The sequence below is a fragment of the Telmatherina bonti genome (assembly GCF_933228915.1).
Source record: "Telmatherina bonti genome assembly, chromosome: 20".
Lineage (NCBI taxonomy): Eukaryota > Metazoa > Chordata > Actinopteri > Atheriniformes > Telmatherinidae > Telmatherina > Telmatherina bonti.
The window spans coordinates 12,685,276-12,703,099 of record NC_136618.1 but is presented as its reverse complement, the minus strand read 5'-3'; the positions used below and the strand labels follow the sequence as shown (position 1 = coordinate 12,703,099).

Below are 17,824 nucleotides of genomic sequence, written 5' to 3'. Positions count from 1 at the left end.
CAAATGTGGTAAGAGATTTCAGATGAACAACTAATTAAATCTGGACGGATATCAGAAAGCTTTGCATATTTCTGGATCAATTGAATAGCATATTTTAAAGCATTTACTTCCTACAAACGACTAAGTCCTTTGCATCTTCTATGAGCATTCATTAGTGCATGTCATTTCAGTAATAGTTCATTGGTGAGAGCATCCAATAAAACACGTCTTCATTCTAAAGTCTACAAATCTAAAAAGAAAGACGGAGTCATATTAAAGTTTTTGCAAATGCACTGAGTTTGCTGTTACAAATCCACCAAGAGCTTTACGCATCTGGGCTCTCAACTAGTTTTGAGGTCAGCCATGTTTAAGACACTGAAATGGGACTTCCTTGAGAGGTAGGACAGGTCTTGTCACAAGCAATAAAATAAGTAATGTCTGTTGATCCACATATTCCGTTGCTCTGAGTCTTAGAGCTGAGCTATTGATTTTGGAGGTTTTCTTCCTGTTAAAGGGGAGTTTTTTCCTTCCCACTGTCGCCGCATGCATGCTCAGGATGGGGGATTGGATTGAAGTCATGACTCGATGCAATCAGTTGGTTTCTATTATAGGATATGTATGAATTGGTTCGAAATTATCTATATGTTGATTTGTGTATGTAAAGTGCCCTGTGACAACATTGTTGTGAAGTGGCGCTATACAAATAAAGTTGAATTGAATTGAATTGAATTTCATCATGACTAATAGTTTACATGTGTGTTACAGATTCTGGATGTTTCATTGATGGTGTGAGTAGCTGTAACCTAAATATTTAAATCATCATTCTGTTGTTGTGCATCTGTTTGCAGGGTACATGTCTGGATGAGACATAAGAAGGCAGAAATAAAATTAAAGCTGCATTCATTGGGTCTGAGCCTCGTGGCTCCTTCCACTCGTCTCATACACCTGTTTATCTCAACATATAAATATAAAATATGCTAGCAAAAAGCTAATAACCCTGGTGCAGATCACATCCATTTCTATGAGTAAAGCGTGTTTCATGGCAAGAAGGCTTTTTCTGTGGGTTGCCTTGGTAACACGGTTTGTCCTATTAGAGAGATTTCAACAGTGTTTGATCCCCAAATTGTCAGGAAGCTTCCTGTTAAATTTGGAGTCAATTACACAAATCCCTTCAGACTAGTTCGTTCAAATAAAATGCGTGTAAAGTGACAAAAATGGACTTAAACTCCAAGATGGCTGAAACCCCGTTATAGTAGCAACAGGTGTTTGATTGACTTTTTTGCTTGTCTTGGGGTGTTACACATGTGTGCCAAATTTTGTCATCCTACGTCAAAGTAGACACTCAGGACTCTATTCATTTTTGGACTTTTTTTTATTGTCTAGATGAGCCTGTTTTTAGCATTGCACACTGTGCAGACCACAGATTGTTGAAATTTTTGCCGGCCTTGCTGTATGTGCCAAATTTCACAGCTGTCTATCGGTGTTTAGGGGGTTATATTTGCTCTCAACATGCTTACAATTATAAACATTTGGAAAACAATAAAGTCCTTTCCATATTTCCGTATGACTCAGACAATAATTACACCTGACCATTTTAAGTCTATCTCTCAAACCTTTGCAAAAAAGAGCAAATAAAGTAGAAATAAAGAAAGAAAAAAGAAGCACCCTTTGTCCACCGTAAGGCCTAATTTCCAGTGTCTTATCTGTGTTGGGCTTCTTTCTCCCAGAACAGTAAGCAGAGTTAATCATGCACCATAACCTTTCACACCCCAGGTCAGACAAGCTGAAAACTGATGGAAAAGACCTAAAATGAAAAATGTGAAAACAGCTGAATTATAAAACGGTAAAATGTCTCCACCTCGTCACTTCTTCTTGCTTTTTTGTCTCACGGATGTTCCTGCTGATTTAACCAACCTCATTTACGTCACCAGCTTCACAAGCGGTAACTTATTCATGAAACTATCTCCCTGCGCCCCCCTTTTCTGCTTGCCAGGTGACGAGGAAGATGATGGTGAGAAAAACCAGGACTCTCCAGCTAAAGAAGAGGAGGCTCAAGCTGAAGGCAGCTAAGTGGCCGTAAGCATCATAACGAGAGCCCTGAATACCATCTAGTGACTGTTAACAGACTCAGCAAACTCCCCTACTGCCACCATACCACGACAAAGAGGTCATTGCTATAGTAACCACATAATGTTCTTTAGCATGTTCCTTTCAAGTGTTGTTTCCTTGCTGCCTTTCCTCCATGGCCGCTGATACAGGATGGGATGTATGGTGAAAGCATCATGACATCAACAATCAAAACCAGCCCTGTTAGACTGTCAGAGGTCCTGACTGTAAAGGAGGGAAAAGACTGGAATGGAAAAAAAAAAAAAAAGGCCATTCAAGGCTTCCTGTAAGTGTTGCCAGAAAATGGAAACTTGCCTCCTCTTCCCCGCCCCCCCCCCCCTCCTGCCTTCACTAAATCAGCACTGATTTTCTGAGACACTTTCAGGCAAGCGAGCGCAGCGACTGGACGCTTCCTCCTGCTCCGCTGGTCTTGCGTCACATCCCATCTTTATTCCATGCTCACTGCTGACTGTTACCAATCTCTCAGTGATTTTCTGCATTTCATGGATCTTCCTCAACTCTTTTATTGACGTCATCTCACAACCAGCTCTCTGTATTTTGTGTCTGTCCATGCAGGCTGTGTTGTTTGTTTTAGACTTTAATAATTGGATTTTGAAGCACTGGAGGTGAATAATGTTGCACGCTATTGTTTGTCTTAAATAATGTAGTGAATAGTTAAATAAAAGTCTAAATCAGGTTTAATAATGATGGATGTACTTGACTGTTTTAGTAAAAAAAGGAAAAAAACTAAACATGATATTAACAGTTGCTATGTTTGCCTGAACTGCAATATTCCCAGTATTGATCTTATTCTAAACAAAACAATATTCTGATGGCAATGTTCACATAAGATGTATGATATTCTCTTTATTAACTGGGATGCAAACCACAAGTTTGATCACAATATATGGATTTAAACAATGCGATCAATGCTGATATTACTGAACACAAATTCTTCCACAGTTGCATTTCAGGGCAATTTCGATTCTGCAGCCTGCGATCGATATGAAACACACTGATTTGACGCGGTCACTTTCATTCAAATCAAATTATAAACATAAATTTTATTCCTGAACTCCGACAGTAAAAGAAAAAGCAATCTGTGGACGATGCCACATTCTGAACGCTGAACTTTATGATATTCAGCTTACACATTAATTATAAAGTAAGCAATAGTTTAGACATGCCTTCCCATTCAGATTTAATGATTTATTAGTACTTCAGATATTCCTACTAACTACTATCTTTACAGTAAAGTAGCAGAAGTCATGTAAGAACTATGGTGTGGTTCAGGTGTGTAATGTAAACATAGCCAGATTTCTTTTTTTTTTACCATTAGATTAGTTTTGTTCTTGCACTGATCAATAACTTTCGCTTAATATTTCACCCTCCTCTTTAGTGTCCACCATAGTAAAACTTGGACAGAGTTGGTTAATGAGACTACCAGCTAATTAAGTATTATATTTTCATTTTGCTAATCTACTCTGCAGGGCAGCATACTGACATTTTGTGCATCAAAAGCGTCTCTCTGTATTTTTACATGTATATGGAAAATCATTCACTTCAAATGATCGTTACATCGGCAGTCATATTCATGTGGTTGCTAAAAGCTTTTCAAATCATAAAATTTCACGCCTACTCGTTGATTTATATAATCATCTGGACAAAATTGTATTCAGTCCAGTTGATCATGCCTCTGACTGTTTGTGATGCCTCTGGATGCAGAAATTCTACTAAATTCAGATAATGCTTTTCTTTTTTTTTTTTTTTTCTTTGATGTCGATGGACAGACATCCATCCATTATATTCAAATGTTTGTGTATTTGTTTATAAAGTGATTTGTACTATTGTTGAAATCAAGTCAAATAAAAAAATGCTGCTGGAGATTAGAAAACTGCACTACTTACAGCACTCAAGCATACTTGTGTGGGAATTATAACTTATTCATGTTTACTATGTGAATTCTGTGTATTTTTAGTCCTGTTTATAGGATGTCTGTTGGGATGATGGGATTCTAAAGACTACAAACCTTTTTACTGTAGAGTTAAAAACAACCATTGTAATACTGTTATAATGTTCTGCCTTGGTTTCTAACTCCAAAGACAAGAATCTACAAATGAAAACTAAATAACATTAACACATTAACACTTTCTTTTAATCCAATGATATTATAGATTTCTTAAACCTGGTAAAAGCATTTTTACTGTGTATTTACACACAAAAATATAAATATAAAGAAACTCAAATGGAGAATTTTTTAATGACCAGCACTGTTGCAGTACAGGTGCCCGAGAGCATGATATTTAGAAACTATGTTGTCAGATGCTTTACTGTTTAATAGCAGCAGGTTAGACTTTTATTTATTTATTTTTATGTATTTACTTATTTTTTATTTTATTTATTAGTTTTGATGTGCAATAAATTTCACTGGTAAAATACAAATGACTGGATGAGGTGTGTGTGGGGGTGAGATATGCCGAGCCTCTGCTTCCCTCTGGTGGTCATTTTTCTGAACCACTTCAGGGCTTTCTTGTCACGTGGTCGTGAACATGCAACACCAAAACAACTCTCAGTAATAGTCATAGTCACATTAATGGAAATCAGAACTGTTCTGATAATTAAAGAAAATATCCAGATTATTGTGCAGATTAAGTATTTGTTTTCTGAATTACTGTCGTTTTCTGATCCACATTTTATGCGATCACATAGTTTTATCATTAAACCTAATCTAGAATTATGTAAGCATTAGATTAGGTGTTAACTGTGTGTTAAAAGCAACAGTTATTTCACATTAGGTAAATACAACTCAACTGAATGCACTTTGCTCCTGTGTCAGGAAGATCTTATAGGATTGGGTAATAAAAGGCATGTCTGAGATCTGGGGGCGTACACTTCATCTCAAAAGTGAGGGGGCCAGATTTTTCGAAGGTCTTCTGAATGATTTATCGTCCTTTCCTTAATGGCTAAACAACAACATAATCACTAACAGCCACAGTAAAACAACAGGTGACTGGCTTCAGTTTTTAAACTATAAACGTATGTAGCCAGATTATTAAATACCAAATGAAGACAATAAACATGAAATATTCAGTAAAACAGCATTCCAGTATTAAAATTACCGCATAATATAAAATGGAATGGTAATGGCAAGATAACAGGGGAATAAGACACATAATCTCATTTAATAGCATGAAATCACACACTACCAAACACAATCAATATATTATTTAAATATGATGGATTGATGTGCAAAATTAATCAAGATAAAGAACATGGGCATCACTTATACCTGCTGCCATCAAGAACTGTGGAAGTCAACCTCAAAGTCACTTTTTTTTTGCCATAGATATTTTTTTCTTCAGCCACTTACATTCTCCTTTCACCTGTGCAGACCCTGCATGGTGGCCTTTGCTGTTGGCCTTTCTCCTCTCTGACTCTGCTCTCTCTATTGTAACAGCAAACCAAATAAAATAAGAGATAAGGATGGATACATTTGTTCAGCGGGAAGTTCTTATTACTATAACCTGTGTTTGATTTTATTTTATTTTATTTTATTTTATTTTATTTTATTTTATTTATTATTATTATTATTATTATTATTATTATTATTATTATTATTATTATTAACAATGCAATGGATGAGTAGCAATTTTTGAAAGCAATTTTCATTGCAATGCCAATGACACTCAGATCTACTTTTCCATGAAGCCAAGATGAAACCAATCAGTTTCTTAGATTATAAAGATGTCTTACAGACATCAAGACCTGGATGACTCTGAATTTTCTCCTTTTAAACTCAGACAAGACAGAGGTCGTTATCTTCGGGCCTGAAAAACTTAGAACAAAATTATCTAGTTATGTAATTACTCTGGATGGCATTAATCTGGCCTCCAGTACCACTGTGAGAAATCTTGGCGTCATTATTGACCAGTATTTGTCTTTTAGCTCACATTTAAAACAGGTTTATAGAACCGCCTTCTTCCACCTGTGTAATATTGCAAAAATTAGAAGCATCTTGTCTCAGAAAGATGCAGAAAAATAAGTCCATGCCTTTATTACTTCCAGACTGGATGACTGCAATTCCTTATCTATGGGTTGTCCCAAATATGCCCTGAAAAGTCTCCAGCTGATCCAAAATGCTGCAGCGAGGGTTCTGATGAGGACTAGCAGGAGAGATCATATGTCACCAGTTTTAGCCTCTCTACACTGGCTCCCTGTTAAATTCAGGATAAAGTTTAAAATTCTTCTCTTCACATATAAAGCTCTACATAACCAAGCTCCATTGTACAGAAAAGATCTTATAGTTCCATATATTCCAAATAGAGCACTTTGCTCTCAGACTGCAGGTTTACTGGTGGTTCCCAGAGTCTCAAAGAGTACTAAGGGAGGAAGGGCCTTTAGCTATAGAACCAGCTCCCACCGTGGGTTCGGGAGGCAGACTCCCTCCACACCTTTAAGATTGAGCTGAAAGCCTTCCTTCTCCATGATTCTTATGTGAGCATCTCCTGAGTTGGAGTCAGCATGTACGGGATCCAATTGTCCAGGTTATGCTCATTGCTCTTATAGTTATGGGTAGTCTAGCCAAACTTATGTAGCAACGGGGATGTTACCTGATGCACTGAGAAGTACCTCGCTCTATTACTCTAATATGTTAATGTATAAATATATGCCAATATTGCCATCTATAACTTATTTTCCTTTTTTCTCGCAGGTCTTCCTGATTAAGTGCAGTTGTACATGTTGATCTGTCTTTCCTGTCCTCTCCACCCCAACCAGTGGAGGCAGATGGCTGCCCTCCCTGAGCCGGGTTCTGCTGCAGGTTTTCTTCCTGTTGAAGGGGAGTTTTTTCCTTCCCACTGTCGCCGCATGCATGCTCAGGATGGGGGATTGGATCGAAGTCATGACTCGATGCAATCAGTTGGTTTCTATTATAGGATATGTATGAATTGGCTCGAAATGATGTATATGTTGATTCGTGTATGTAAAGTGCCCTGTGACAACATTGTTGTGAAGTGGCGCTATACAAATAAAGTTTAATTGAAAAAATTGAATTAAAGCTATGCACATGCCTGCGCTGTGCATTAGAGCTTATTACACCTTCACATATAATCTATTCTCCACTATGATGTTCTATTGTGATTCTGTCCTTTACTCTTCACCTTTCATTCATGTCTTGCCATTATTTTAGTTAAACTATTGATGAAAATTGAAAAAAAAGAACATTTCAGAACTTGACATTATGTCTTTAATGAAAGGATAGGAAAAGTCTAACAATAGTTATATTTACATAAATGTCGTTATAATGAAATTTTTATCTGCACCACACAAAATTAACAAATCTTCATATTTATTAACAAATATGAGGAAAAATTGTTTGGATCTTTTGTTTTACAGAATGTCATAGATCAGCTTAAGAATCAAAAAGTAATACAAAACAAGCCACTATGGTCAAAGCAAAAGGAGACACACAAGCAATAACTGGGATATACTGTATATAAATACTGAAAAGGCCTGTTAGCAGGATATGAAGCAGAAAGGTTCAGAAGATAAAACAATGTGGGAGTGGCTACTCTGAAGTATAATGAGAACAGATCACAGAAAATATAAACTTCACACTTTTCTCCAGGCATTACCTGAACATATAAACAAACTGATTCAGTTCTGATCAGGGATAAAAAGTCCGTGCATATCCTTGTGGAGCTCAGCTTGTACATACGCTCGAGCTACTTCCTTGAATGTTTTGCCGTCAAGGATCAGGATGAAACACAACTGCCCCGGGTTGGTGTTGACGATTGATGCTAGGACCACTCCTACAAATGGAAAGAAGTTATTCATGCTAACCCTGATAAGAAAGCCATGGCCCACTGAACTCTAGCTCTCCTACGCATACACATATCAAAGTACACTCACCATCGTCTTCTGACTCTCCATTCGGTCTGGGGACGAAAACCGGCTCAGAAGGCCAGCAGTTCTCTTCACTCCAGCTCACAGTCTTCTTAGTAATTGTGTCCAACTTGACAACCTGAAGCAAAAGATGTTAAAACAAATGATTTTACTCTGCGATAATACTCAGAAGCTGCCGTCTGTAATTATTAACAAATGTTTACATACTGTCCTTTCGATATGCAACAGATCTTAACTGGCAGATCTGTTTGTGCAGTACTTTGTTCCTGAAGCAAGCAATCTATCTTAAGACGTGTTATAAAACCACTTGCAGCTCTTTTCTTGGTAATAAAATATCTAAGTTCATGTTTGCATGCATCCTGATGAGAACTCTTTCATCTAAAGAGTTCTCATTTTACGTTTATGAACGTAAAAATAGATGTAAAAGGTACAGGGATAAATATTTCATTTAATTTTACTCAACCTGCACATTTACTTCAGTTTTCCTAAAATATGTCTTCCAGGTGACAATATTTAGCTTATTTTAGGACAAATACCAAGAAAAAGAAGCAATCTTCCTCCGTCCAACACAAACATCTTGTAATAAATTCTGTTTGTATGTGTTCTTGAGTTCATTTAGTTCATATGTTATCTAAGGAGGTGTCATCCCGCGATAACGCGACCTTAACTGACACATAATGTAATGTTCCCATCAATGATACAATGCTATCAAAGCACATTTATACCACATCTGTTACAAAGATTAGGTTCAGCATATTCAGCTAATTCAGAGAATAAAAAGTCATATATTTGGTGATAAACTTCCTTCCTCAGAGTGATTTCAGTCATGATGGGGGTTTTTTTGTAAAGATTTACGGATTTACACAATATAAAATTTAAAGTTTGTGGAATCTTATACCAAGATGGGATTAACACAAAAATGTACCTGTCTTTAGGAAGATGTTTTATTATGTACCTTCCTCTTTGCCTATTGTTGTTTACAATGTTTACCTTGAAGTCTTGTGTTTTTTATTATTCCTGCTGCCTTGATGTACAAGTGGACCCACAGGGGCCATGAAACGGCTCGGCCCTTCCTGACACAATAGGTAATTATGGTATACCAATGGTTAAATCCCAACGCAGCAATTTGCTTCTCACATCTTTGCATCATTTACAACCGGAACAATCTGTTTCCTAAAACAACACCCTGCTTTTAAAAGCTCCGATTTTTTAAGGATCTGAAAGTCTCAAGACTCTCCTGACACGCATGATGGCATAAGAAATGTGAAAAACGGGAAGTTCCCAGCCATTACATTTTACAGCAATCAAATGCAAAACAATAGGAAACATCACCTCTTTAGACAGTGCAGATTCCTCGACAATGTTCCCGTAGACAAACTGCTGCTTCTTCCCGTTGAAGTCGTAATTGATTCTGGGTAATTCAAAACCTGATGGAAATAAAATCACAGATTCTGACTTTGTGTTGTTTTTTTTATTTCCTAAACTCCCATACCTTTCAAAAGTGACACTTTGGTGTTGGACTTTTTTTTTTATTAGGTGCTGGTTTTACCTTCATAGATCACCTCAGGCTGGCATGTGAGTTTGCCTTCTTTCTCCTTCACAGCACTGGCTGTTGTGTACTTCAGTTTCACAAGGTCCTCCCCAGCTGCAACACCCTGAAAAAAACCCAGATACAGAATTTAAAAGTAGGTCCCGGGTTTCATCTTGAAATGAAAGCTCATTAGTTGTTTGTTCATTAATCCATTTAACCCCACCTTGTCACACTGGGTGGGAAGTGCAAATCTTTTATAACTTGGTTTGTTGTAGCCATTGTCAAGGAAACCAGTGTTTTCCTTCAGCTTGCTCAAGTAGAACATATCATAAAGGCTCTTATCGTCATAGGCAATGACATCAAAGACCACATGACCAGCGTCCTCAAAAGCGTTCACATGATGATAGACGACCATCGCTTCGGTGTAGTACTTGATATCAACCTCTTTGCCAGTCTTCCTGTCAATCAGGTGGATCAGAGTCTAAAGTGGGGGGAAAAAGAGAAAAAATTCAGTTATTTCGATGAATTTTTCTTCTATCTAACACGTGCAGACATCGGCAACTCCTTACGTTTTCCTCGGGACAGAACTTCATGCAGCTTGCCCAGTTCACTCCCCTCATGTAGGCAGTGGCCATCTTCAGGATGTCCAGCTTGAAGGGTTGCTCGATGAAGATGATGTAGTTGTCCGTCATGCCGAAGCTGTGGTAGTAGCTGGGTGTGAGGAGAGAACGGCAGGGAACCGTGCAGATCACCTCCACGTTCTTCAGTGCAGGGACTTTCTTGCCTTTGTCTGGCAGGAGACCTAAAAAAAAGACGCGTGTGTAAAGAAATCACAAAGACAAACAATGTGGGCTTGAAAGTTAAACATATACCCACTTTTTATGATTAATATAAGCTTCTTAACAGTTTTGAACATCATTTATTGTTATTTTTATTTTGTAGTGATCAGATTTGGATCTTAGCTTCACCTCTGTGGAAACCAGCAGCGGGTCTGTGTAACTCTGTGTGTTGTGTTTTTATTCCTTTTTAGTGTTTTTTTTTCTTCTGCTTTTTTTTTTTTTATCACTGATTATCATTTCATTTTTTATTTTAGCAGTTTTTAATTCCTCAGTGGTTTTTATTGGGGATTTTACTGGACAGCCATGTTTGGTGGTTGTGAGGTGATTTTATTGTTTGAAGCCATAATCTCTTCCTTGAGGAGCTGTCTCGCCTGCGATGTAGCATCTAAATGCATGAATTAAAACACTTTGGAATACCACCCAATACTTATATGATCAATGATGTAATCATTTAATGAAACAATGACTCTGTTTGCTGTTCTTTAGTCTATTTTTAATGCAGTTCAATCTGAAGGCATGATGTTCCAGCAGCTGCTTCACTTAGTAAGTTTTGCTTCTTGTAACAACTCATTTTAAACATGTTGGGGTCAAATTCAAAGGAAGCCTATATTTCTTCTTTGTTAAGCAGGCTTAAGTTAATTTGGATAGAAATCTGTTTACATTTGCATTTTCCAGTGACTTATAATAACTAATCCTTTCAAAATACAATATTATCCAATCAACTGTTTGTTATTAATTCCAGTCAGGTTAAAGGTTTGTATTTGAAGCAAGGCAGATTTGGGAATCTGGACAAGTATGTCCTCATGTCGTTTCTGGCGTTACTTTGTGAAGACAAAAGGTGAGGTCACTGAGATATCAGCTGAGCAGACTATAAGCATTGCATAATCTGACCTACCTTCCGCTGAAGCAGCAGGGACTTTGAACAGCATGTATTTCGTCTTGCCCTTCTCTGCAATTGAAGTTCCAATGTTGTAGGCGTTGCCCTCCCTGTCGTAGTGAGGATGGGATGAAGCCAAGTTTACAGACAGGTACTTCAGGTAGTCCACCTGTGTGACGCAGTTTCAGAAAAATTAAACACAATTTCAAGACAATTTTATTTATTTTTTTTATTTGTGTTGACAAATAACAGCACCATGTTTTACCTTGTCTTGAGTTTCCAAGGTAACAGGGTCAATCTTGCGGATGTAGTTGGTTTCAGAAGTGGCATAGTAGTCGCTTCCATATTTAATAAAATTGCTGGCACCGTTGTCCGTGAAATCTGGCACAGTGTGGTTCAGAAAAGTAATTGCCCTGAAAAGTAAAAGGATTTTTTAAAGAAACTATATAAAAAAAGAAGGAAAAGTTATTAGACATTATTATTATTATATTGTTTATTTGTTTCGTTGTTTTTATATTTTATGGTTTTTAAACTTTATAGTTTTGTTGTTTTTTGTTTTATTGTTTTATGTTTTAATATGTTAATTATGTTATGTTTAGCACTTTGTTAGCAATGGCTGTCAGAAAGTGCTTTATAAATAAAGTTGGCTTGGCTTGGCTTGGCTACCTGTGTCTTTAGAAATAATCACAATATGTTATATAGGATATCACGATACATTCTGTATATTTACACATACTACTTATTGGCAACTGGACGTCGCTTTTAGCTCTGTAGATGTTAGAGATTATTCCCAACAACTAAAACATGGTTTTACTAGTGCAAATGTCTACAAATATAAATGCATAACAATTATTTTATCTCTGACATTAGGATCAATATATGGGTTATCAGTATACAACAAAAACACAGAATTGTGCAAACCGCAGAATGGACAAGAAAGATGAAAGTATTTGTAAATAAATATCAACATCTTATGAAAAAAAACACAAGAAGATAACAAGCAGAGATTTTTGCAGGGAAAACAAATTTTGCTTACTTTACAATGAAGTTCTTGCTTGGGTCTGGATAAGCCATCGTCCCCATTTCTGACACAACTATTCTGTTTGCTGCCATGTTTGCTTTGTATGTGTCGCTCCTGAGGAACCTGCTTCTGTGAGTCACTTCACCTGGAATGGAGAAGAAAAGGTTTGAAACAACCCATTTTGAGCTTCAAAGATTATTCCTGTTCTGAAAAGCACCACGAACCATCTTTGAAGGAGAAGCTGTTCATGATCGACATCCCGTCAAACCAGTGGTCGTAACTGGTGTCCCCCACAGAAAAGATCCCGGGGCCATTTCTCAGCAGTGTGCCCTGCAGCCAGCTGGGAATGCACCCTGTGCAAAGAAGATGTCACGGCACTTTTTAGCAATAAAACTGAGCTTGATGCATTAGTCGACACTTAGATATAATCATGTCTAACCCTTAACTTCCGCCTTAAAAGGCTCAGGAGTCTCCGTTGCGTTCTTAGAGTAGTCTGTAGACATGTTGGCCGACCAGTCAGTGGACCACACCGGGTTGTTGGAGCGAATACAGCGCTCAGTGCAAACCACTCCTTTTAAAACCCGGTTTAGAAGGTGTGGGGGGGGGGGGGGGGCTTAGCAGAAGATCCATTATCTTATCAGTCGGTGCAGCGATCACGATCCTCCGAGGAGATTTCAAAGAAATCCTGCCGTAGATCAGCTAATTCCCCCTATAGGAAGATACATACAGCTGTATACCTGGAATGCCACGTATCACTCCAATGGGCACTTCTCTTCTCTTTCACATGAAAAGAAAAGAAAAGAAACTTCTATTCTCAATCTAATCAAGTTTGACTCTAACATTAGATCAGGTCTATTCTATTCTATTCTATTCTATTCTAGAGCAACACAAAAAAAAACAAGAAATCAAACAGCAGGGGACATGATAGGGGACATCTGCTGCGAGTCCAGTTGGACACAGGTGTTGCCATGTTGAGGCAGTGCAATTTTATTTAATTATATATATATATATATATATATATATATATATATATATATATATATATATATATATATATATATATATATATATCAGTTTGTTTGTTTGTTTGTTTGTTTTGTTTTTTGTATTTAGCTTTATATATCATCTTGTACATCAAATTACCTGCTTTAGTTGCTTTATGGCCTTACAACACAAGGTATGTTGACCTCCTTTAGCTTATGGGCTTCATATGTTGGCAGTTTTCTGTGAACAATCCTTTCTTCCAGGAAAGCAGTGAAGTAATTTAAGGTAAAGATAGAAATATTATCAGGTAATCAGGTAACCTGAAGTTCTCCATCTGTCAGTCACCTAGTTCTTACATAATTATCAAAAGGCCCATTTTAACCCTTTTCAGCCCAACTTTAGAACCACAGAGGAGAAAAGTCCAATTTTTGAAAGATGAGGTTTTTATTTGGCCCTTTAACAAAATCTGTAAACGATTTTAAGTTTATTTTTCTGTATTTTCACCATTTATGACCATGTCATGGGTCGAAATTATTAGTGTAATCGTCTGCTACCTGGTGTCAATCAGGGGGCAGGAGACCAGGAAAGTATGTCATGGTTTTGATTAAAGTTTCTACCATAATTGATGCAAAATGTCTCAGAAACCCGACACACTGCCACTCACTGAAGAATAAACAAATTAGTATAAAAATTTAATATGTACACATACAAGTTATTACCAACCTCATTCACATCAGTGATAGACAGGACCAAAAAAAATTATTTTAGTCCATTTTTATAGAAAATGTCTATTCTGTAAATACATGTATTTTATTATAAATATTTATATAGAATATAAATAAATAGTAAAATAATTATTTAAAAAAAACAAAAAAAACAAAGAAATGTGTCCCTGTACATGTCTGTCTGGCATGTTTTTTAATAATTTAATATAATTTATTTTGCTGTCATTACAATATTTATTACAATAAGAACAAAAAACAACATCTGGCTTCAGGAATCATTAAAGTATTACATTTATTTAGTATGTATGTATGTATGTATGTATGTATGTATGTTTTTATATTGCTTTTATTTACATGTATGTATATTGCTTTCAGAGGCAGTACAACTTGGTTGGACTAAGATCCCCCCAAAAAAATCATCGAAATGTAGAAATGATAATAAATCTTGAATTTCCTCTCTGGGATAAATAAGTATCTTTGATTTAATTGATTTGATAAACAAAAATAATTTAATGAAGTAGACCTGAAAGTACTTACAATTCAGTCATGTTTTGAACTAAAATACCTTGTTTTTACAAAGCACACTGCAGGTGTCTTGATGATCAATAGAGGTTGTGTATTTCAAAATGTAATCAGTATGCTTGTATGCACAAAAGCCAAATTGGCATGTTTGGAAAAGGCAATTGTTTCACTTAGAGCACTCCAGTGGCAATCTTTAAACATTTAAACCACATTTTTCATTTAAAATTATTGTCTAATTCAATGAAATTTTATTTTAACCCATGTAAAAGTAATTTTTTGTTCTTATTTTAGATTCTTCCTTTCAAAGTTTGTGTTCAGATGCTGCTCGAGTTTCGTGTTTCAGTCCTCGCTTGCAGTAAACATTTACTCTGATAGTGATTCTGCACTTTGATCAATCTGTGATGTTAAGCGGTTCATTTCCCCTAATGAAATATGTATCTCTCTCTCACCGTAAGGTATTTAAAACTCACAAGTCAATGAATCCAAAGTCCTCTGATACCATTTAAACGCACTATCAGCACATGTTGTTCTTTAGCCTTTGTAGAATTGCAATTTCCATCCAAGATGACAAACTAAGCAGCCTGAGTTTGTACAGTAATTTACTCTTACGTATCTCTTGGTTCTGTGTTACAGATATTAAGTGCAGTAACAAACATCATGTGTGTGTAACTATGATTTAATTATGTGATTGTTTGTCAGTCCAACATCTTTATACAATGTTTCAATGAAAACTAGAAGATTTGTGTTATAGATAATCAAATATATTGTCATGATGTGGTGTTTTGTGTTTCTCCTTCGTTCTGGTTTCCTGTTTCTCTGGTGTCTTGGTTCCATGTTCATTAGTTTCACCTGTGTTCAGTTAGTTCATCTGTGTCACCTGTGTCTCGTTTGGTTCAGTGTATTTATAGTTCTCACTTGTTGGTTTTCTTCGCTGGATCATTTTGTTGTTTTAGTCCCCTGAGTTCCGGTGGTTAAAATAATCTGTCTTGAACCTGCATCCCAGTTCCCTCGTCTCTGCATTTGGGTCCACATCCCCTCCGCCCGTCCTGACATATATAGGTTGATTTCAATTATGAGTAAGCATGTTTTTGTGCATGAATAGGGTGTGTATTACAGTAAACTGTTCATATGATAGGATACGATGTATTATGGTTAAAGTATTAGATATAACATGAATGGACATGACATGCATACAATTCAGTATGTAAAAATGGATGTAAATAGATGGATTTGAGTATGTAAAGGGCTTGTATTCCATGATTGAACAGAAGTGCTGATGTGCTGTGTAACTTTTACAAGTTTTTGTTTTTGATGTTATAATTGTGCCGGACCCCAGGATAAATAGCTGTAGCTTGCTACAGCTAATGGGGATCCTAAATAAACTAAACTAAACTATGTGGCTTGTAACAGTCTCCAAGGAAGATTTAATCTCTCTACAAAGGATTCATCTTTTCTGTTATTGTAAATTGTATGTACAATAAGATATTGGCTCTCACATGGACAAGAATGACAGCAGACTTCTATGCACAGATGCAGAAGAACTAACTTACTCTAAGTCCAGATATTATCAGTGTGGATTTAAATGTCACTAGATGAAGAAATTTTTTAACATTTATTTGACATGAAGCTACAGATGCAATGATACAAATGAAATGTACAAATGATACAGATTAAATTTATTATAGGTACTGGCTTGGCCTAGCTCCACCTGGCACGGTGTGGCTACTCCTGATGCAAGGCACGAGGCAGTCTGAACCGGCTCAAGAGCCAATCATCATCTCTGAAGATTCGTTCACTACAGAGTTTTCTGTGTGCCATGTCCTCCAGCAGGGACAGATATGTCACATTTTATATCCAACTATCACTTCATTATCTTTTTATCTGCAGGTGGGGGAAAATATCTTAATCATAGCCTACTGATGGACACCTCTCCACAACGAACATGTCATTTTAATCATAATTAATTTAGAACTTCATTTTTATGGCAGCAAACTGTACCACTTATTAAATAGCTGTGTGAACTGGCTTTCATGTAAAAGTACTTTGTTACACAATGACAGGACATGTTTTAGTGGTTTTTCACATTAAGTGGGTATTGTCCCACAGCAATTCCATATAGCGCAGGTTAGTGAGCATTTATTTAGTCGTATTTATTATTTGCTTTTATTACAAATATTTGGACAGAAATTTGCTGAGTGATACATATTTCAGTGAAAAGTTTTACGTTTTTTTAAAAGACCCTTCAAAAGCTGTTCAGGTCCAAATGGGTCAAAACACAAACACTTTGGTTGTAGAAATCAGACAATAAACCCAGAAAAACTCCTGAAACACATCGCTGTTTAAATGTTAATAAAATCATGATCCATGTTCCGAGATCAACATACAGGTAGAAGGATCTCAAACACAGCGACTGACTCGGTAAAACTTTAAACCTTTGTTCAGTTATACTTTAATCAACTTATTTTAAACAACACAAAGAAAGATAAAATTCCCTTTATCTCTTTATGTCAGTGCATTTCAGATAGATGTTTTAAATTTTCACTGATATGATAATCCCATTTGTTTAGTGACCCTCTCTCATCACATGTGAAAATTAACGTAATAAATGTAATCTGGCATAAAGTCAGAATGACTATTTACTTTTGTAACAGAACACCCAAATAATAAATATTCATATACAAGGAAACTCATATTCTTCCCTTTTTATGTACAAATATTGTTACATGGGGTGCTTAATTCATTTATAAATAATGATTACATGTAAATTAATACATATAGTGGCTTTCCCTCTAAATTAAAAGAATGACAGGCAGATAGATTTTTTTTAAATCAGATAAATTAACATTATAAACTGTCCATTTTAACTGTGAAGGGATCATTAAGCATCATTAAGGAAGAACAATGTGTTCTTCAGGGAAAAGTTGCTTACTACATTCTGCACTATGTAACAGTAATTGTGACTCCAATGTTAAAGTTTCTGGTTAATAAAATGACATGGCTTTATTTGCAACTAAGTGAATTTTGAGCGCCATGAAGTAAAGAAAATCCGTTTTTGAAAAATGCTGCAAGTTTTAAACATGCGGTCAAAAGACTGTCTTCGTTACTACTTTCACTGCTCTGATCAGCTTTGCACACATCAAGCTTCATCAATAAAGGTGACGCAGCACCACTGTACTATCTTTTAAAAATATACTGCTTGCACATACTTCAAAATGAGCATTGCAGAGTGACTTTCTAAATTTCAACATTAGTTATTAGGTTAGGTTTCATATTATCATATTAGGTTTAGTGTTTTTACCTTTAGTGAAAGGCTATCTGCATAAAAGAGCAATTTGT

General features: G+C 36.2%; 2 protein-coding genes across 4 annotated transcripts in view; one reads left to right on the top strand and one right to left on the bottom strand.

Moving 5' to 3' along the window:
* Positions 1 to 4,507, top strand: part of pkia (cAMP-dependent protein kinase inhibitor alpha) — a 7,942-nt gene extending 3,435 nt beyond the window's left edge. For all 3 annotated transcript variants that reach the window (XM_079260069.1, XM_079260071.1, XM_079260070.1), the window contains 2 exons: positions 1 to 8; positions 1,973 to 4,507. The exon at positions 1 to 8 is cut by the window's left edge. In XM_079260069.1, the coding sequence (XP_079116195.1) occupies positions 1 to 8; positions 1,973 to 2,049 (85 nt within the window). In that variant the 3' untranslated portion in view covers positions 2,050 to 4,507. The remainder of the gene's footprint in view (positions 9 to 1,972) is intronic.
* Positions 4,508 to 7,740: 3,233 nt separating this feature from the next.
* On the bottom strand, positions 7,741 to 12,760 carry bco1 (beta-carotene oxygenase 1; the record flags this gene model as incomplete). The annotated part of the gene is made up of 11 exons (XM_079259424.1): positions 7,741 to 7,895; positions 7,996 to 8,107; positions 9,322 to 9,416; positions 9,539 to 9,644; positions 9,744 to 10,001; positions 10,090 to 10,322; positions 11,255 to 11,405; positions 11,502 to 11,649; positions 12,273 to 12,402; positions 12,482 to 12,610; positions 12,697 to 12,760. 11 exons carry the CDS (start codon positions 12,758 to 12,760, stop codon positions 7,741 to 7,743), a joined length of 1,581 nt encoding a protein of 526 aa, XP_079115550.1.
* Positions 12,761 to 17,824: the final 5,064 nt, after the last annotated feature.